This window comes from Poecilia formosa, unplaced genomic scaffold (assembly GCF_000485575.1).
Source record: "Poecilia formosa unplaced genomic scaffold, Poecilia_formosa-5.1.2 Scaffold4, whole genome shotgun sequence".
Lineage (NCBI taxonomy): Eukaryota > Metazoa > Chordata > Actinopteri > Cyprinodontiformes > Poeciliidae > Poecilia > Poecilia formosa.
In genome coordinates, this window is record NW_006799943.1 from 3,824,858 (window position 1) to 3,845,558 (window position 20,701).

Here is a 20,701-nt window from a genome sequence, read left to right on the forward strand (position 1 = left end):
GTAAATACACTGCCGGTATTGCCAAAACTGATACAAATAATTTAATTTTGACACATCGCCAGCTTTTAGGTGTTAAAGAATTTTGTTAAAACTATTGGAATCAACTGGAACGCTCTCCATAGTCGAATTCCACAGATTTAAGATTCGGAAGGCGTATTTCTTGTTTCAATATGGTCACTCCGCATAATTAGCTGTGGTGATGACAGGTTTACAAGACATACGAGTCTAAAATCATTGTTACATGTAGCGCCTGAAACTGGTGATTGCTCGTGGAAAGTAAAACTTAAAATGAGGTTTGTAATAGGTACTGCAAACGATGTTTACTGGCGTCGCCATGTTAAAATCCCGACTTCTTAACTATAATGCCGTTACCTCGGGTCTGACGTCAAACCCAGCTCCCATGACCAGTTCCGTATGGTTTCTCTATGCCGCTGGTTCTAACTTCCGGAATAAATAGAAGGCAGCATCACACTCACGAAGGCTGTGTCCTTCAAAGAACCGCGCCTATCACAATCACAGTACCCATTTCAGCAGTTAAAATTCACCTTTTATTCAGGTATTAGTATTTTGAGAAACGATACCGAGGACATTCTAAATGTTAGGTTAATGCCTAATTTGTCCAGCAGATGGCGCCATTAGACTGTGTACGCAGTTACTCCGCCCATGTTAGAATTAGATTTTTATCCTTTATCCTGCTTACACTGTGTTTAACATATGCCTCATTTCCACTGAGAGGTACAGAATGGGTTGGTGTGGTTTGGTATGCTATTTTGTATGTTTCGATTGTAAAAGTGACCCATAAAACCGAACCATACCACACCATTCCTGGACCCACTTGAGTAGTAGGTCTATAGGACAATGGAATGGTAAAAATGTCACTGTGTGTGACAAGAACAAGATACACTAGTGCTCATGTTTGTTGTCACAATAGTATGAAGAAATGTTAGCAGGTCAGGCTTAACCCTGTCTCACCAACGAGAGTCCAACTGGCAGTGGAAATGCTTTCCTGAGTACATTGGACCATAAAACAGTGTGTCAAACAGCATCAACCTGTGTTGTACTGCTCAGTGGAAACGAGGCAATAGAGGGACACCCACTCTCCACGAGTGTGATAACAAAAAGCAATAACTCAAAGCAAGTGAAAGATATCTATTTTGCAGCTGAGAGCCCTTGATAGATAATTACCTTGGGCAGTGAGGCATAATACCCATCACTAACTCTAACTCTTTTCTCATCAACAGCTATTTGGTCGAAAACTGTCACTGGCAAATTTATGGGTCTCAAGTTGCAAAGACCCGTCATCTCATAGTGTGAAATCTACTAGACTGCGGTCAATGTTCTCCTTTAAAAGTCATGATGATTTGGACGTTTTCTAATAGAAAGAAAAGTGGGCTAAATGACTGCCAGTGTACCTGCCACCTGATGATCTCCCTCTCTGACACAACCTTCCACAGGATTCCAGCCATTGCAAATATAAATTTGTCAATGCGTCTTCTGTCTGGCTGTGCTGTTGTTGTTGGCTGCCAGGTTCTCATGGTAAACTGCTGAGACAGAGAGCCAGTGAGCTGTACGTGCCAGGCAACAGGAAGAGTTTAAAATCGGGTAGGACCTTTGGCTCAGCAGACCCCAAATGTTCATACTGAAAGTAATACGTCCAGTCGGTCATTGGAACACGGAACAAACATCTGTTACCAGGCAGATGAACCTTGGTGTAAGAGTATGGAACCAAAAAGGGGACATAGACTGTCTTATTTTAAACAAATGCAAAAAAAGGTACTTGACCAAAGAGACCAAAATCTGAAAACATAATCAAACATTTTTTTCTATCCACATAAACATTATTAGTCTCCAATTGGGGAAATTGCTCAATCTAAACAGCTCCATTTAAATCTTATAAGAAATTCTAAGCAAATTGTTTTTTTTTAGTGCTTTTATTTGTTGGCCCTAGTTGTAAACAGATCATCTGAGCTAAAGTCTACTGTGTCTGCACACCATACAAAATGCACTACAAAACGTCTTGTATCAATAATATCTGATTAAAGCCTTTGGATGCATAATTGTTACCTACGAAATGTTATTCTTATGTAAAGTGACACTAGAATACTTTGCAATAAGGCACACCCTCTACAATCAATCAGAACCATTTTATTCAGCTGAGGTCCCACATTAGATAAATCATCTCACAAATTGTACAAGTTTCAAAAAAATAAATTCTCAGATTTTTTTCGTGCAAACTGGAAAACTTGTAAGCAATAACCAAGGCACAGAAGACAAGAGCAATTAAGAGATTCATTTGATTAAAAAATATATATACGATGAGATTACAGCAGGCTCACAGAGACTCTTGTTGGACTGTCGCCAGGCAGCTTGTTGATTCAAACTTGCTTTGAGTTTGAATGTTTTCACAACGGCAGGTTGAGTTCCCTCTGCATCGGTTTCTTTCTAGAGTCCAAAAAATTCATGGTGGATTACCTGGGCACTTAATATACCTATAATAAATTTAAAAAATACCTGCAGAGAGGTCAACTTGTACTGAATGTTTCACTATTAGAGATGCAGGAATTATTGGCAGCCATGTCATCAAAGGTTCCCAACTTGCTCAAGTACGTTTAAGAAACTGTCCTAAACTACTGCTACCTGGACTGGGTTAAACTCTTCATTTGTTATCCCCATTTTGTACCCACACTATGCTGTTTTGTTGCTTCCTGTCTCAGTTTTATAACCCACAAACAAAGTTGGTGTCCATCAGGGGTAGAAGGCTCGAGCCCGGTCTCAGCCTGTTTTTTCCTGGCCTTGAGCTCAGTCTTAGATTGTTATGTCTTAGTCTTGGTCTCAGAAGACCTGCTCTTGCTCTTGCTCTTGGTCTTGGAGAGTGCGGTCTTGGTCTAGCAAGAACCAGTCCTGACTTCATGCTTGGTACCCATGTACTTAAACAATGGCATAGCAACATTTTCTGAGATATTTTCATTGTGCATTGTACAGTACTTAGGACCACCTATTTGTATGTATTTTACTTTTAAACTCCATTTCAACCAGTTGACTCTTATCAAATATGACAGATTATGACTATTGATAAATTTATATAACTATGAGCTACTTCCATTTGGCAGATATTATTTATTAGAATGACATCATCACATTGCCAATGCCGAACCCTGGTGCATAGTGGGTAGTGGCAGATGTCTTGATTGTAAGGATTTTTTAAGGTTCAGCTAACTACAAAGGTATGGAATGCCAAATGAATTTGAGTTTGGAGAATTTTATTAATTTACCCTTTCAAGACATCCAATTTCAAACATATTTCTAAGTTCTTGTCAGTCTTCAGATTTTTTCTGCATGACAACAAAGGGCCGTGATGTTTTTCACATCACGGAAAACAGATGTGATTTTGTTTACTGTCTGTGAGCTGCGGTTGAGTCTGAAGGCAGACTTCAGTCCCTGTCAAGGCCTGGAGAGAGACGCGTAGACGGGCTGCTCCCAGACAGAGGGAGGACTGCGTGGAGGCGGCGCCAAGGCCAGGCTGTTGATGAGCGGAGCGGCATAAGACCTGCGAGATGAGTGAAGGTACGGATACTGGTACAGGCCGGCAGGGTAACCTGAAAACGCGCCGAAGAGGCTGGTGTTCTGAAGGTCAGTGTAGTCCGGCGGGTTAGGAGGAGACACAGAGGTGGAGGAACTAAGAGAGGTGTACTGAGGTTGGTGTGAGGGCGGAGGAGGTGAAGTAGAAGAGGAAGGTGACGAGCTGCAATGGCTCGGGCTCATCTGCTCCATTTTGATCTGAGGTTTTTGGCCAGTGTCTTCCTGTGGTACCTCCACCGATGTCCCTTCAGGTGTTTTGAGGATACAGTTGACTGAGCTGTTGGAGTGAGCTTGGGCACTTTGGGGGATGTATGATCCATTCAGGCTGCTGGGTTCCATCTGGGCTGGAAGAATTGTGATGTGGCTGTTTGGGGGAAGGTACTGGTCCAGCTCGTGCACATCAAAGCCATCCATGGTGCCGATGACCTCGGTGCTAAGCTCTGAAATGTCCACGTTGCTGAAGTCGATGTTTCGGTTGGAATGGATAGCGGTGCTACTGTCAACAGGACGATGGGCATCATGCTTGTTCCCAGCATGCAGCTCAGTTTTAGGGGTTGTCGGGGGTGTTGGAGGACCATGAGGTTGACCTAAAGACAAACAGACAAAAAACATTCAGTTTTTTTCACTTTACATAAAAGATTGCAATTGCTGAGATTTTGTAATCTCGTCACCTGGTCTGTCTGGATTGTAATTCTTGGGTGCCTCTCCTTTACCACCTAGCCGGGTCAACCCAGCTTCCGTCTTATAAAAGCCCTGCTGGGGCTGGTGTTGTGGTCTTTGGTCCCCTTGGCCTGGTTTAGCACTTTTGCGTCTTCGAGGTTGGTATTTGTAGTCTGGATAGTCTCTCTTGTGTTGCAGTCTCAGCTTTTCAGCCTCCTCAACAAATGGCCGCCTTTCTGTTTCAGAGAGAAGTCTGAAACAAAAGACAGGAAGAAGTGACTGAACAGAGGCATTCTCTCTTCAAAGCAGGCTAAGCATTATCTCTTATTTAGGAAAGGCAAAGACGGGTATTAGCATTACTGTTTGTGATTTAAAAGTTGGAACATTTTCCCATCATACCGTTTGAATGGTTTAAATCCTTTAACCGAGGTGCTAAGAAAAAACTCCAAAGTGTTCATGTTTTGTTTTTTTGTTTTTCATCTGTATGGAGCATTAAGTAGTCCTGCGCAACCCCCAACTGACTTATTGCTATGCATTGCTAGTTAGCGGTTTGATATAAAGTTAGTGCATTGTTTCCTAACTTAAAACAAACATCTTGGAGCAACACCAATATATCTTATCAGGCTAACATTATAGCCTGATATCAAGCTAACATTATAACCTGATAATGTTAGCCTGACAAGATGGCAATGAGCGGCATGTCTATAGACTCCAGAGTCTACCACAGTAGCCTTACTAATTAACTCCAGGTTAATCCTTTTGCCTTGATTTATACTAAAAAAAAAACACTGAAAGACTGTGACTCGAAAAGAGCAGAATATTAAAATTTGTGAGTAGTTGTAAAATGTTCCACATATAATGGTTAGTGAATGTTGTCACTCCTTAGTGGTTGGTGTGAAAAGAGAGTCTTTCACTTGTAATAGTGCTTTTATTTCCGCAAAACTTATGTTACATATTTTTAAGCTTAAAAAAGCTTAAAAACAGAGACTGAAACATTAGATGTGGGTTATTTTTCGATTGAAACCTTATAGTTAAATTCTGACATTAAGATATAAATGACACACAACCTTTTGATGGAATGACCTCACAGAAATCATGTGCTCATATATGTAATCGGTTTTTAATATGTGGAAAACAGACTATTGAAAGAAGCGGGTTTTGTTTTTAACATTGCTTTAGTTTTATCTCAGACATATTGTGATGTTTTAAATAGGGACAACATTATTTATGTAAATATGGATCAGCTGCTGTGTAAAATACAGTTCAATACAAATGTCACAACAATTCAAAGGCCCATAAAATGGCATTTGCAAAAAGATGTTTTTTATTTTAGGTGGTAGATATCCACTTCTGTCTTGGATCTCCATGATTGTGTCTTCCTGTTGGCTTCAGCCTCTTGGTCTAACTAATCTAAATTAATGAAAAATTAAGGAACCAGGAAGGTAATAAATTAAATTTAATTCGATATTAACGGACTATAATCTTTTTAAAACAACCTCACTTCAAAAATTCTAATCTCACTTTTCTCATTTTTCAAGTAGTGAGCCTCACTCATTAGGCTCAACCCTACAATGTAAAATTTCAAATTTTCAATTTTCAAATTCCAAAAATCTCCATCATATCTACGTCTATTTTCAAGAATAACTTTCTGTGGACATTTTGGGCACTTCTTGTCTGTTGTGTTTTGCTGTACTGTCGATCTTACCCTCCTTATGTTTTTGCTCTCTCTATAAAATCAGCCACTCACCTCCAGAGTTTGCCCAGCGTCTTGCTCAGCTCCGCGTTGTGGAGGTGCGGGTACTGGTCCGCCAGTTTCCTCCGCGCCGCCTGCGCCCACACCATGAAGGCGTTCATCGGCCTCTTCACGTGCGGTTTGTTCTTCAGACTCCTCTCCCCCTGACTCGGCACGGGCACCAGCGACCAGTCGTACCCTTTCAGCACCTGCGACACCGCGTCTCGGATGCAGGCGGGGAACCGCTCGTCCCCCGGGGAGCTCTCCGCTCCAGCGAGCGGACGCGCCACCGCCAGCGCGTCAGATACGACGGGAGAGTTCCCGACCTCCCGGTCCAGTTCGTGCCGGGGCGTAGAGCCGCCGCTGCTCTGTGGACTGCACGGATCCTCAGTAAGTATGCTGTGCGCTTCAGCCATAGTTTGCAACTTGGCTTATTTTAGCGTTTCCAAAGTTCGCGGAAAGCTCTCCAAATGCGAAAAAGCGCGCGGTTCTGACTGGATCGCCACGAAAACAAATGAAGTTCCCTCACTGGAGAGATCTGGCACGAGGCTGCCATCCCCCTTCACATTTACCCCAATGTATGACAACTTTGACAAGCTCATCGAAAAGTAAACGCTGCAATCTCTCCACCTCCATCCGCTATTGGCTTGCACAAAAAAAAAGGAAAAAAAAGGGGACCTCCTTCCCCAATTAATTGGAAAAACAACGTCAGACACAGAATTCCAAGTTTAGAAAGTCTGCAATTTTGAAAACTGTTAAGTAATAATAATAATAATAATAATAATAATAATAATAATAATAATAATAACTGCAGTCAACTTGGACTCTTATTCTCTCTAACCTTAAATATTTACTTTGCCTGAAGATGTAAGTCTTTCTATAGAGGCCCAAACGTGCCTCAAAATAAGTTTGGACCTTCAGATTTCGAGACACAACATGCATAAGGACTTATATATCACTAATAATATTTTTCTAAATAAGTACAAATGGACATTTTGTAAAATATGTGATAGTAATTATTATTATAAAAACATTTCTGTCACACTTTTTTCTTCCTCTGAACTTTACCTTGTTTGCTTTGGGATACAGAACTCTCTAAATAATGAGCTTCTTTAGCGGTGAACCTTAGTTGCTTACTCTCCTTGAGGAAGGTGTCAATGGCTGTCTGCTGGAAAACTGTCAAGTTGGGAGTTTTATCCACCAAAACTCTTTGTGGTGCACTGCAGCAGCAAAGGAGCCATAAGTGAATAGCACTGACATAATTATGAAATATAGATTTAGCAATATAATTCCTGAATATCACACTTACAGTTGTATTTTACACACAACCTGTCTAAATAACTTGTGACACTTTTAGTAGTCGGCGTACTTCAAAAATTTTTAAAAACAACCTTTTGTAATGATCTGCTACCTGAGATCTGCTACGATCTCTGTATATCCTGCTATAATAATGACATATAAACACACAACTTAAAAGAATAAATGATTGTGTATTTTTCAAAATCAGTTTTCTTTTTTTATTTCACAAATTTCTTATTGTTTCCTTTTTTTCTTTATTTAAAATATTAAGGTAATTTTTTTATTGGCTTTATCATTACATAGGTCTTTGTTAATTGTCTTATTATTATTTTTGTTTTTATGGTTTACCTGTCCAAATAATTTATATTATATTTACAGTTTTGAGGATAATGTTATTTATTTGTTTATTTGTTTATTTATACTACTACTACTACTACTACTACTACTAATAATAATAATAATAATAATAATAATAATAATAATAATAATAATAAAATTTGTCTTGTTTTACATATATTTTTCAGAAAAAAGAAACCTTTTTTATTCACTTCCGGATATGTTTTTGTCACGTGACGGAGAGCTCCGTAAACATGGCGACCAGCGCTGCAGCTACAGAGAGCTCCGTGAGGAAGAGGCGCGTGGACAGCAGGAGGACGGAGAAGGAGAGAGTCCCTGGCGGCTCTTTAGACGGAACTGCCACCAATGGAGACTCGGAGAAAAAGAAGCAGTTTGTGTCCTTACAACCCGGAACTTACTGGCTCACTCGTATTGTGCTGCTGCGCTCAGTCGCTTTCATTTACTGTGAGTTTCTCTGACTTCTCCAGAAGAACCGAACCGTGTTCGCTGTTTCACTGCTTCCTTTTCCAACCCAAAATTGCTCAATAAACTTCTTCAAACTATTAGAACCACGAGCGCTGTAGTTTTAAAGCCTACTGTATTCTGCCCTCAATATCACAGCTGTCAGCATCTGTGTTGACTATGAACCGTGATTACTCCGCAGTTAATGTGTGCGGGTTGTAACATTGTCATACTGTTATTGTGGTTGTGTTGCCAATGGTCTATCTTAATTCATACGTTACAGTTTTGGCAGCAACATTAGTGTTTTCTATTGTAGCCTACATATTGCAGGGTCATTGTACTTAAGGACAGTCAATATTGCTTTTAGAGAGATCTAATGTGTATTAGCTTAGATAAAAAAGCATTTCTGCTCTGGAACAAAATCGATCAGCTAACTTAATGTTAGTGCAGTCATATCATCCCCACAGGTGAAATTACGAAACTCCAGCTTGAATGAATAGATTGATTGTGAAAAAGCATGAACACGTGCTTGGGTTGGAGATGGGTCAAAACTGCAAATATTGACTCTACACACAAAAAAACATTAATGCTAAAGTTTTCTTTTTCATTCTAGTTGTGGCCTTTACAGTTGCCTACAACCAGAACAAGCAGCTGATTGGAGAGAATGGGCTAATGCCTTGCAAGAACTACCTGAACAGCGTCAAGCGCTATGTCGGAGGAAAGATCGGCACGTCAGCCCTGGCATACACACCTTCCATCCTCTGGTTCTTGGACTGGACCAGCATGGACGCCAACCTGGACTGCATTGCCTTGCTTGGGATGGCGTTGTCAGGGTTCGTCCTGGTGACAGGGATGGCCAATATGGTGATCATGGTGACTCTGTGGGTGCTTTACCACTCCTTGGTCAACGTGGGACAGCTGTGGTGAGTGTATACAAACACACGGCGGAGCCTTTATTAGCTAAAAAAAGAAATATTTTTCTCTGAATGTAGCTAATAGACTTGACTGTAAATGAGACGGGGGTGTGATTAAGTCTGCTGGACTTGAACCACATTGAAGTACTGCTGCCAAAAGTGGGTAAGCTTTGCACTGGTGGCAGCAGGATTGTGTCTACAGATAAGTGTAGGGTTGCTTCTTGTAATCTATTTAATTAAATGTCTTTGGTTTGTTTTAGAAGCCTGCTTTGTTGAGGTTTATGGTTTACTTCATCTACCATTTAAAATGGGATATGATTTAGTGCCATCTAGTGGCAAAACTGCAGATGACATCCAACTAAGTGCGGTCCAGTTCCTCCTCCTGATGCTACAGTTGTGACTCATCTAATCAGGTGTAGAACATATGTATGTGTAGGAGGAAGTAAGGACACAAACAGAATTACACTAATAGAAACAGCAGTTTTGATGATGTAAGGTGTTTTGTCAATGTAAACCTCATTGGCTAACTGTGTATTCATCATGCCATGGCCTCCATAGGAACAATAAAAATACATTTGGTTATTTCAACACGTGTTAAATTTTTACGCATTTTTCAAAAATGAGAGCAAATTCTTATATTCGTTTGTATTTTGTCTTTCTAGGTACTCCTTTGGTAAGTGAACATCGTACTAGCTCGACCAGGGCTTCCTTTGTTTTTCCTTCTCCAAAAGAAGATGTGGATCGGAAGCATGAGAAGGAAGGTCCTGATATAATTTTGACCTTCTTCTCTCAGATTTGCCACCATCTAAATAACATAATGCCAAAAATGTGCATACCTAAAAAAAAACTTCCTTTTAAATACTGATACATTAATAATACTTGTTCTGCCTTTTTTCATGTATCTCTTAAACTGCTTCATATTTTCTCAAACCTACCAAATATTCAGTCCCCTTTTAGAAGTTTAAATCTTTAAATAGCAATTCACTTGTTTCCGTTTTAAATTATTATATTATTTATTGCAAAAAAAAAAAAAAACAACAACAAAAAAACAGAGATTTATTTCATGTACTGTACTGCATAACTTTAAAGTTCTCTTCCCCTTATGGAGCCAGAAAAAAGGACTTGATGTCTGATGTAATAGCAGGTTTTAAAATGTGGATATTTTTAGTGCGAAGGTGTTTAGAAGATACAAAATCCATCACTTAAAATGCTTGTAAAACGTTGGATTTCAAAAAATTGAAAAAGATAGAAAGAAAAGTTAAACAAACCAAATGATTATAGAGGGAAAAATAAATATATATATTTTTAAATGAACAAAAATCGCCTTGTGGGTATAGGGGCTAAATCATTATGTTTTTGTAAGCTAACTGCTATTGGAAACAGATCTTATTCAATAATTATTTCCTTGTTTCATTAAATTTGTAGTTTCGTTCAGCTTTTTTTTTTCTTTCCTTCTTTTTTTTATTTCGTAAAAATCTTGCACCTAATTTCTTGCAAATTTCTTACAAACAGCTGATTTAATGCTAAACTGAGGAGAATATACTTGCTAAGGCTACGTGTGTTTCAGTTAACCGTGTCTCTCCATGGTAGAACGGGTTCATGCTAGTATTTTGTAGCAAAAACAAAGGCAACAATTCAACAGTTGTGTTCAATTCTCAATGGAAAAATACTCCTCTTCAGCAGAGAGTTAACAGTCCTGAGAACTTATCAGACAGGAGTGTAAACTACAGGCCACTGAGTCTGTGGTGCAGCTGAACCAAAGAAATAACACAAACACGAGCATGTTTGCCTCGGTAGCTCTGCTTTCTGTCCTAAGTATTAAAAAAAAAACAAAACAAAAAAAACAAGACTTGAGTGTAAAAATAAATATCACTGTGGTAAATTTCTGCACTGCCTGCATTAAAGAAATGTGACATCACAACCAGGCCTGGGCAGCATCGTCTGTTTTACTGTATAAATGTGCTTGTCTGTGCAGGTTGGGAGAGCCAGCTGTTGGAGACGGGCTTCCTGGCCGTCTTCCTGTGTCCACTGTGGACTCTGTCCCAGGTTCCCAGCAGCTGTCCCCCCTCCCTCGTCTGCATCTGGACCTTCAGGTGGCTCATCGTTCGCATCATGCTGGGAGCTGTGAGTCAAAATCACTATTCAGTCCTTCAAATTGATCGATCGCGTGGAACTCCAATAAAAATCGCTAAAGTTTGTGTTTGTAAGATGTAAAAAGTTCATGCAAACATTGAGCAGATGGAATCATTCTGGTGTTTGTCCTCCGAATTTTAAAGCGATACTTTGGAACCGCTGTCCTGCTCTAGCACTCTGCCGGTGTTTGGTAAAGCCAAGCCAAATATGTGATCGACTCAACAACACAGCGCCTCTTTTGTCAGATTTCACGGGGATTTATAGAGCACAGAGCTGGGGTTTATTTGATAAGTCGTCGCCACCAGCCGAGTGGGACTCCTCCCAGCAGGAGCATGGAGAAAACTTAACACACCTCCACTTCGCTGAAACACACAATCTACTTCACATGTAAACTCATCGGTATATTTAAGGTTCTCTTCCAGCCTAACCCTACTGAAGTCACGTCATATTTTAACACCGTTCTGGTGGCGATGTACTCAATAATATCTATGGGGTTTTGCCTTGAAACTGTTCAGACTGCAAAGAAAGTGTCTGCAACAAAGTATCTGCAGCTCTGGAGTGAAACAGCTTGTTGCATCAGCAGCAGGCTGGGATGGTAGCAAAAGTATAGCAAAATGGCTTACTGAGTAATTCTCCAAATATGTTTGGTATGTTCTCAGACTGACGCTGGATTGCGACACGTCAGGCTCTACGTTTTACACATTTTCATTTTTCTTCTCCGTTTTTAGATTTTAAAGACCTAAGACATGCTTAGCTTTGCTTTCAATACAGCCGGCTGATCCAGATACAGTATTTGTCCCATTTAGAGTCGATAGTTGGTGTTTTAATAGATGGATGCAAATGTTTAATCGAACAAATCACTAATCTACTGAAAGGCTACTAGATGATTTTAAAAAAAATAAAAATCCCTGCTGATTATGAAAAATCTTGATTAAATATATACTGTACCTCGAAAATGTAGTGTTGCAACCCAAAGCTTCATTGTAACTCAAGGCTGTTTCCCTGACAGAGTTACACAAAACATTTAGTGTTTGTGAATAGGAACAAAAAGCAATCAAAACATTAAAAAAATACAAAAATTTGAAAGGTATTGTGTGAATTTGTATGCAGTCGCCTTGCCTTTACTCTGTTAGCCATTAGGGGTTCGCTGACTGATCGTCCCCTAATTCCTTCGTTTTGGTTGATTAGCGATCAACCAAAACAGCCTTGAGCTGCACAGGACAGCGTAAAGGTGAGTTACACCCCTAAATCCAATTGAGAATCTTTGATTACAGTGAAGCCAGGCTCATGTTAGTAGCTTTATTACAAATTAACAGCGTCATGTTGGTTGAGGTTGAAACCTTTGCCAATTACTCAGTGTAAATGGAGCAGTTTCCATCGCATCATGCGGTTTATTTAAAGGCCTGTTATTGTATTGAAGACAAGACTAAATGTTTCTTTGGAAGGTGGTCCAATTCTAAAAACTCCTGCCATGGTGCCCTATTGGTGTCACATGCTGACAGATGAGATTATTCCATTAGTGACATCTCTAAGTCTTTTAGCCTCTTAACGGGCTTCCTGCCAACATCGCCCGGTGTTGAGCTTTATCCATCTTCCCATAAACTCAGGTGAACTTTTGTGTCGCTTCTGAAGAAAATAATGTGAGTGTTATGCTATGCTAACATGCTAACCATGTGTCCCTGGTGTTTTCAGAGAGAAGTCCAATAGTATTCTACTATTAGAGGATAGTTGTGTAGGCTTAGGTCCAGCTATCTCTCTACCTGGTGCTCCATTTTTTTCAGTCCCGTTGTAACTGGTGAAATGTCTGGGTCTCATGACTGAAGAGGATAAACAGCATGATATTGGACCTCACCACCTCCACAGCCAAGCTCCTAATCAGAGAGAGACGTTCTGCTTTTTCCTAAATTCAATCAAACAGGTTAGCGGGCGCCTTACTGTGCATTCCGTGCCCAGCCACATGACCAACTGATGTGTCAATATCGGCGGTCTCGTGTTTTGGATAAGATGTTATTTCCTAAGCTGTTTGAATCGAAAACAGCCACACAAGTGAAGATGCCTTTATGAATCCCTAATTTGTTCATATAGTGCGAGTCTCGCAAACTGGGATCGGGTGTTTTGCAGATATTAGATGAGATCTGATGAGACTCTGTCCCATTGAAGATTGTACTGTCAGAGCGATGAGATGTCTTGTGGTGGTAGTTATGTCTCTTCCTACTTATGTGACTACAATTCACATTTCTGTGGTGACAGCACTTTCATTTGGTGGGAACGTATAAAGTCACATGTTTTGGTATATTGGAACTGCTCTTTTGGGTGAGTAGTGGTGTTTGTCATGGAGCTCAACCATGAAATCCTAACTGTGGAAACTGAAACCTTAGTATTTCCTGTGATCAAGTGTTTTTTGCAATCAGTCAAGGGTTTTTACCACCTGTGTCCTTGGGAATATGGTGGCAGTTGTTAATGGAGTCTGTGTTCTCCTCCCAGGTGGTGCAGTCACTGTTATATCTTGGAAGATTTAAGGCATTTGCCATCTTTTAGTGTCTTTTTCCTTGTTTTTGACAATGAGCTCATCTCTGACATTTTTGGATAATTTTCTTTGCTTAGGAAAAAAACCTCTGGTCTGCCTAAAAACCTAGTTTTCAGTTTAGTAAAAGTGAAATCTGATGCGGTTCGAAAGCCAAGAGGACCAGGAACCCTTCCAAAAGCAGGAAGCAAACTATAGCACAGTGCATTCTGGGTGAATGCTACCAAATCCAATGATGGAGTCTAATACTAGTGGGAGAAATGGCTCTTGGTCTTTTGCTAAAAACAAAAGGGAAATCCTATAAAAGCTAAAATCTGACGCCACGCCACTATATTACGTAAAGAAGCAAGTTGTGATCAGTGTCTTCTTTTTGTGTCATTTCCATCTGTGGTTCTTAAAGTAGCGCCACCACAGATGAGGAGGTGAACAAGTTTTTCAAAGGGTTTGCTTCGTTTGACAGAGGCAGTGTGAAAGCAAAACACACAAAATGATAATGTAACAATTTTGGTCCACAGTCAAACAGAGTCTACCAGACTATCCGGTGTGAAAAGACTTTCAATGTTTAATTTGAATAAAGCCCATGTAATATTAGTTTTTATTTCGTATTCAAGCTTCCAGCTGTGACTTTAGAATGATGTCCAGTTGTTTTTCACATTGAGTTCAGTGATTGGTTTCTCTCTTTGTTCAGGGCCTCATTAAAATCAGAGGAGACCAGTGCTGGAGAGACCTGACCTGCATGGACTACCACTATGAGGTGACTCTTTATTTATTCCACTAAGTCATTGCACAGCAGTTTATATAATATTGCGATGAGATTTGAAGGCATGCTTTTACTTATTAAAATAATTCAATCAATATTTTTTTGTAATCTTATTTTGTTTCATTTTGTGTTTTAAAATATTTTCTAAAGTGAATAAAAAGTCATAAAATAGTTTCCTGGGCTTTCAGTCACACCCAGGCAGCTCACATTTCTGCTCAGTCATGATCTGTCCACACCATCCTGGTCTCAGATGGAGGAAGAGTGCCTTCTGTAATGATCGAACACATGACTGGAGAAAATACACACAAGGCCAAAGGCATGATATCAGTTGTATCATTATGAAAGATTGTTGCTTTATTGAACATGTTAATTACATTAAATGTATCTCAGTTAAAACACCCATGCTTGTTTGTTTTGCAAGTTTTGATGTACTATAATGCACAAATGTTTTGCAATTCAACTCTCTGGGGACTGCGCATTTTTAGGCCAGAAGTCAACGGATGAGTGTAGCTTTCTAAAACTTAAAATTGTATTCAAAGCAACACGGTCAGAACTCATGATGGACAGCTTCACTGGTTCCTTCTGAGTGAAACAAAATGAATCTTTTATATCTGTCACGTAGCAGAAAAACTTTTGAACGGTCTTGTTGCTTTGTGAATTTTATGCCTTGCTGGGTCAGTTTCCTTGGTCCAATTTCAGCTTTCGACACCCTGAGTGCTAATGTTGATTTACACACACACACACACACACATTCTAAGACCGGAAGGCCATGGCGCCAGCTGACGCCGCGTTAACCCCTTTGGCACACTGCTCCCTTTCAGACCTGCAGTGGGACTGCAGGTTTCCTCCTGTCCCAACTCTCAGGGGTTACCGTGGCGATGAATTGCAGGACAGTTAGTACTTTGTTCATTCAGGGTGGGTTGTCATTAACGCACCAGGTGGAGATTTAGGTCCCCCACCTGTTAAATAATCCAAAATTTTCTTGCGTTTTATTCAAAAATACAATAAAAGTATTGATCTGTTTGACAGCTGCATAATCTTTTTTTTTCCTTTCCATCTATATTTGTGCTATGTTTATTTTTCCTGACCTAACCCGTGTCTGTTTGCCTGTTCAGCCAAAGCACATTTTGCATGGACAAACACTGAGAAACCTCTGAGTGTTTGCCTGGGTGAAGGTGCGGCCGCCTTCATTTAAATAAGGTTCCATCTTTATTTAGTCTCGGAAAAGTTCTCCTCGAGGTGTGGTGCAGAAATGACTCCCCTGACTCACTCTCAGATGAGCGCCAAAGCAAAGTAGTGAAATCTTCCATCCTTAGCGTCAGTACTCCTCACAGATTGAACATGTTGGCTGTAAACGTTCTTTTGATCATGCAGAGTCACCATGACCAATTTTCGTAGAGCTCTGACCTGCCAGTATCATTTCTTTTTTTTTTTTAATAATTAGCTAAGTACATCTTACAGAGACATGTCTGATTGCCTTGTAAATATCTCTAAATATCTTTGGACAACATAAATTAGGTTCTCTCCTTTGGTCCTTTACAAGACCAGATTGTAGTTTACCATTGTTATAATGGAGACCTAAGCAGTTTTCCTGTGAATGATCATAGTTTATTCACATTAGGACCAGAGGCGACGTTACACTGTGTGAGCAGCAAAATAGAATTTCTCTGTACTTGAGGTTAAAAAGATCAGTCAACATTGTAAACTGTCTCTAGCATATTTCATTACCATTTAGCACAGTTGGGACTAATCTCAAGCATTAGTTTGTGCGTTTATTTCTTGTAAGGTGAGTAAATCTGAGATTTAAAAAAAAAACGGCCAATATTTTCTCGCCCAACTTGTTTTGTGACATAGTTGAAGGATACAATGAAGCGAGTTCCTGTTGTTTGCTTGAGACATAAGACTGTCATACAGTAACAGTCACAACAATATTTAATTTCACTCTGAGATAAAGTATGATTGAGCCTAAGAGTATTGAATTGAAATGTGTCTCCAGACCCAGCCAGTGCCAAACCCCATGTCCTACTACATGCACCGCTCTCCGTGGTGGTTCCACCGCTTCGAGACACTGTCCAACCACTTCATTGAGCTCATTGCTCCCTTCTTCACCTTCCTGGGCCGGCAGATGTGCATGGTGAACGGAGCCATCCAGATTCTCTTTCAGGTAACACACATTCAGTGTGTGTTTTTTTGTTGTTGTTATTTGTTTAACTGTACATTGTACCCACTCTGTTCTGTGGCTTTTGTTTCCTCTATCACCCCTTCCTGGCCTGCAGGTAGTCTTGATCATCAGTGGGAACCTGAGTTTCCTCAACTGGCTGACCATTGTTCCTAGTTGGGCCTGCTTCGATGACGCATCGCTAAGCTTTCTGTTTCGCTGCGGCTCCAGAGCTAAGGAAGCGGTGCTGGAGATCCAGAAGAGGAAAGTGACCGGACAAGCCCCCAAACCCACAAAAGGTGTCTTTAGACTTCTTTTTTTAATTATTATTTTGTATAATATCCAATAGATGCCAGAAAAGGCAGTGTGTTTGGCCATGGTGGAAAGAGAACTACAGTAAAATACAGTAGAAATAAGTAAAAGGGATCAACACTACGAAAAATTATTTAAATTTGAAGGATTTTTTTTAATAGAGCAGGCTGTCATGAATGTAAAAAAAACCCCACTCTTCTATAACTAGACTTATTGCAGATTTACTGTTTTTACTTTATTCAGTTTAAAATGAGCTTGTTGCTGTAGGTGGGAACTTGTTTTAATAACTCAAACAGAGCCAGAGTGGGATTTTGTAGGAATAAAAACAGTTTCTGTGGATTATACAGAGGAGTTGAACATGCAGGAGTGGGAAAGAACCGACATAAACTTGACCACTGCTTTGTGTCACTGTAACATTCTGCCAGGCCATCAAGATTCAGACCCAGCAATGATAAATGTTCCCGTTTTCCATTGTTGGACTTTCATTCCCACAAGACACCCTTGATATGCTGTGTTAACACACACCCTCTGTGTGTGTGTTAGGCATGCTGATACGGCGGGTGGTGAACATTTCTTTGGGTGTTCTCATTGGCGTCCTGAGCGTGCCAGTGGTGATGAACCTGTTGAGTCCACGGCAGGTGATGAACACTTCCTTCGACCCGTTGCGTATCGTCAACACCTACGGGGCTTTTGGAAGGTACAGTTTGGAGGATTTCATTACATGACCAAACATGAACACTCCAATTTGAAGACAGGCCAAGTTTATTTGTATAGAACATTTTAGCAACAAGGCAGTTTAAAGTTCGTTATACCATAAAAATATTATACAGTTACCAATCATGAAACAAGAAATAAACAGTTTGTGAAATGCCATTATCAAGCAAGTATACATCAAATATATTGATCAGTGTTCCAGTTATGAATCAAAGGCAACTCTAACCAGGTGGGTTTTTGGCCTTGATTTAAATGATCTTGGTGTTTTGGGAGTTTTGAAGTTTTCTAGACATTTGCTCCAGATTAGTGGAGCGTAGAAACATAATGTTTGGTTCTGGTTGTGGTGATGCAGAGTGGACTAAAACCAGGAGACCTGTGTGGTCTGGAAGGTTGCTACAAGGACATGTCTTTAATGTAATTTGGTGCTGCTAAACTCTTAGGAAAGGGGCATACTTTATTTAAAGTGAAACCCATCTTCATCTCATTTAACCTTTTTGTTTCTCTATCCTCTGGGAAGCATCACCAAAGAACGGACTGAGGTGATCTTCCAGGGAACTCTGAGCCCAGATCCCAAAGACCCTGAGGCGGTTTGGGAGGAGTACCAGTTCAGGTGTAAGCCAGGAGACGTGTACCGACGGCCCTGCCTCATATCGCCCTACCACTACCGGCTGGACTGGCTCATGTGGTTCGCTGCCTTCCAGGTGCGATAACTTCTACCTTTCAATAGAAGTTACTTTTCTGTGCCAAGTCTGGAATAACATTGTGTTTGCGCAGACCTATGAGCAGAGCGAGTGGGTCATCCAGTTAGCTGGACGCCTGCTGGCCAACGACAGCACTGTCCTCTCGCTACTCGACCACAACCCCTTCCAAGGCAGAGACCCCCCCAGGTAAACACACATGAGCATCACCAGCTTTGCTTTCAGAATTCACTTGTAAATCGAGCTATCTCTGCTGAGCAGAGCACTTTTTGTCTTAGGGCTCCCCCTGGTGGAACAAATAACAAATTGTATATATAATACAAATTTAAATTAAAAAGGAAATAATAATTTAAATGTTGTTTGCAGTTATTGTTAATAAACCTCATTTGCTTTTGCAGCTCCTATTTAAATCTTTATCTTGGATTTGGGATCAAAGTTCAGCTGTTATTTGAGCTTTTGAGATTCTAATCAGCTGGTTCCAGTTGCAAAAACAAAAAACACCTTGGTGACATGGTTGTGCAACAGAATTATCTGAAGGTAAAAGAGTAAGAGCAAAACTCCTTCCAGCTCTCCAACATACAAAACCAGAGGGAATAATTGTCCTTACAAGCAATTCCTCAACCACAAAAATGATTAAAAGTCTATTCAAAGGACAAATCAGAACTAAGGTAACAGAGAAACTGCAACGGCACAATTCTAGAAGAGAATAAAATACTCTAAAATATGATAACTCCAACAGTTATTATTGTATTGCAAACAATTTTTGGGAAAAGGGAACATTACCTGTTTGCTCCACAGCGGAAATCAAAAACATAATTAGATCGGTGACCGTTCTATGCTTCTACTTTGTCAGATGGGTTCGAGGAGAACACTTCAGGTACAAATTCTCTCAGCCGGGCAGCGCCAGCGCAGCACAGGGCAAATGGTGGCTGAGAAAACGCATCGGAGCCTACTTCCCTGCCATAGACCTGGAAGGACTCAGAGGCTACTTCCAGTCCAGGAACTGGCCTCACCCACACATCCCACCAAGCAGGAGCTGAAGTCAAACGGGATGAAAAATAAGTCATTTCAAAGCAGTTTGGAGCCAAGGTTACACTTTATGCAGATGACATCAGGTTTCTCAAGAACTGCTTGATGAAGTTTTCTGACTCAGAACACCAGTACAACTATTCCAGGGGTGTCAAACTCCAATCCTCAAGGGCCGCTGTCCTGCAGTTTTTAGATGTGCCACAGGTACAAAACACTGGAATGAAATGGCTTAATTACCTCCTTTTTGTGTAGATCAGTTCTCCAGAACCTTGCTAATGACCTAATTATTCTATTCAGGAGTCGTACAGCAGAGACGCATCTAAAAGTTCTAATAACACTGGCCCTTGAGGACTGGAGTTTGACACCTGCGAACTATTCCCAATCAATGTGAAGGTTTCGAAGCTCTCAGTTTTAAACGAATAAGTTCTACAAACGTCCTGAGGACACCTGAAAGTAAATGTACCAACCGGTTGAAAATGTAAAAAAGGAAAATCGCCACCATGACAGCGGTCAACTTGTTTCATTTTCTCACCAAGTCTCTATGGCTTCCTGCCTGTGTTTTTTTTTTTTTGGTTTGTTTTTTAAACTAGCTTTAGCTTAGCTGGATTTTGAGAGTTGAGCCACATTAGCATGCTATCTTTGACCAGAATACAGTGTCAAAACAAGCTCAATTTCACTGGAGCACATGCGTAAGAAAATAGCAAAAAACACTAATGAGGTCTCCTTTGTCAAGACATTTTCAAATCTAAATATTTTTCTTTAAAAAATCTCAAATACACAGGAGAAATATTTGATAGACTGAAAAACCTGTTTTAATACATTTGGACAAAATAGTGTTGAAAGAAAGATGTGCAAAATTTCTACAGCTGAAAAGTTTTTCCATCTTCCGCTGAGTTGTACTTTTTCTTCTTCTCAAGCACTTCTATTAATAAAGAGTGAGATGTAAATGTCTTCCAGGAGTATTTTACGGCATGGTGGAGCACCATTTCGCACAACAAAATGTGAAAACTATGTTTCCAAGATCACAACAATTCAGACAATGTGTTGTCAAAAGCAGATTAACCAAAAGTATCCAACAAACCTGATCAACTCTGAGCTCTGATGACAAGAATGGGTCATCATAAGTCAATACTTGGTCCAGAACCTGCAGTAGGGAAAACTTGAGTTGAAGAAATTTTAAAGAAGAAACATAAGCACTGTAAGTGTTAATTATTTGCATAAATTTTAAGAATTTACACATGAAATCCTTAAAATGTATACAAAGTTTGAATCAGCCATCATTAATCCACTGAGACATGGAGAAAAAACTGAAAAGCCACAGAACAGACAGTGCAGTACCAAACAAAAAGACCAGCAGATGGTGCTGTTACTCCAAACACCAAGTCTTATCG

General features: G+C 40.1%; 2 protein-coding genes across 2 annotated transcripts; one reads left to right on the top strand and one right to left on the bottom strand.

The window, feature by feature from the left end:
* Positions 1–2,125: 2,125 nt before the first annotated feature.
* Positions 2,126–6,655, bottom strand: sox8a (SRY-box transcription factor 8a). The gene is made up of 3 exons (XM_007560382.2): positions 5,987–6,655; positions 4,251–4,492; positions 2,126–4,166 (listed from the first exon to the last, which is right to left on the bottom strand). Exons 1-3 carry the CDS (start codon positions 6,385–6,387, stop codon positions 3,442–3,444), a joined length of 1,368 nt encoding a protein of 455 aa, XP_007560444.1. The 5' UTR covers positions 6,388–6,655; the 3' UTR covers positions 2,126–3,441.
* A 1,205-nt stretch (positions 6,656–7,860) lies between these two features.
* On the top strand, positions 7,861–19,417 carry lmf1 (lipase maturation factor 1). The gene is made up of 11 exons (XM_007560395.2): positions 7,861–8,071; positions 8,682–8,991; positions 9,645–9,655; positions 10,958–11,106; positions 14,328–14,393; positions 16,396–16,563; positions 16,676–16,856; positions 17,413–17,566; positions 18,101–18,284; positions 18,358–18,470; positions 19,135–19,417. Exons 1-11 carry the CDS (start codon positions 7,861–7,863, stop codon positions 19,319–19,321), a joined length of 1,734 nt encoding a protein of 577 aa, XP_007560457.1. The 3' UTR covers positions 19,322–19,417.
* The last annotated feature ends 1,284 nt before the right edge of the window (positions 19,418–20,701 follow it).

Bases quoted from the DNA above. Each gene is read 5' to 3' on its own strand.
- lmf1 (XM_007560395.2), top strand. From the start codon at position 7,861: ATGGCGACCAGCGCTGCAGCTACAGAGAGCTCCGTGAGGAAGAGGCGC. The intron at 11,107-14,327 runs GTGAGTCAAAAT...CTCTTTGTTCAG, and splicing joins TTCGCATCATGCTGGGAGCT to GGCCTCATTAAAATCAGAGG. The intron at 17,567-18,100 runs GTACAGTTTGGA...TCCTCTGGGAAG, and splicing joins ACCTACGGGGCTTTTGGAAG to CATCACCAAAGAACGGACTG.
- sox8a (XM_007560382.2), bottom strand. From the start codon at position 6,387: ATGGCTGAAGCGCACAGCATACTTACTGAGGATCCGTGCAGTCCACAG. The intron at 4,493-5,986 runs GTGAGTGGCTGA...CTTTTGTTTCAG, and splicing joins ACGCTGGGCAAACTCTGGAG to ACTTCTCTCTGAAACAGAAA. The intron at 4,167-4,250 runs GTGACGAGATTA...GTTTGTCTTTAG, and splicing joins TTACAATCCAGACAGACCAG to GTCAACCTCATGGTCCTCCA.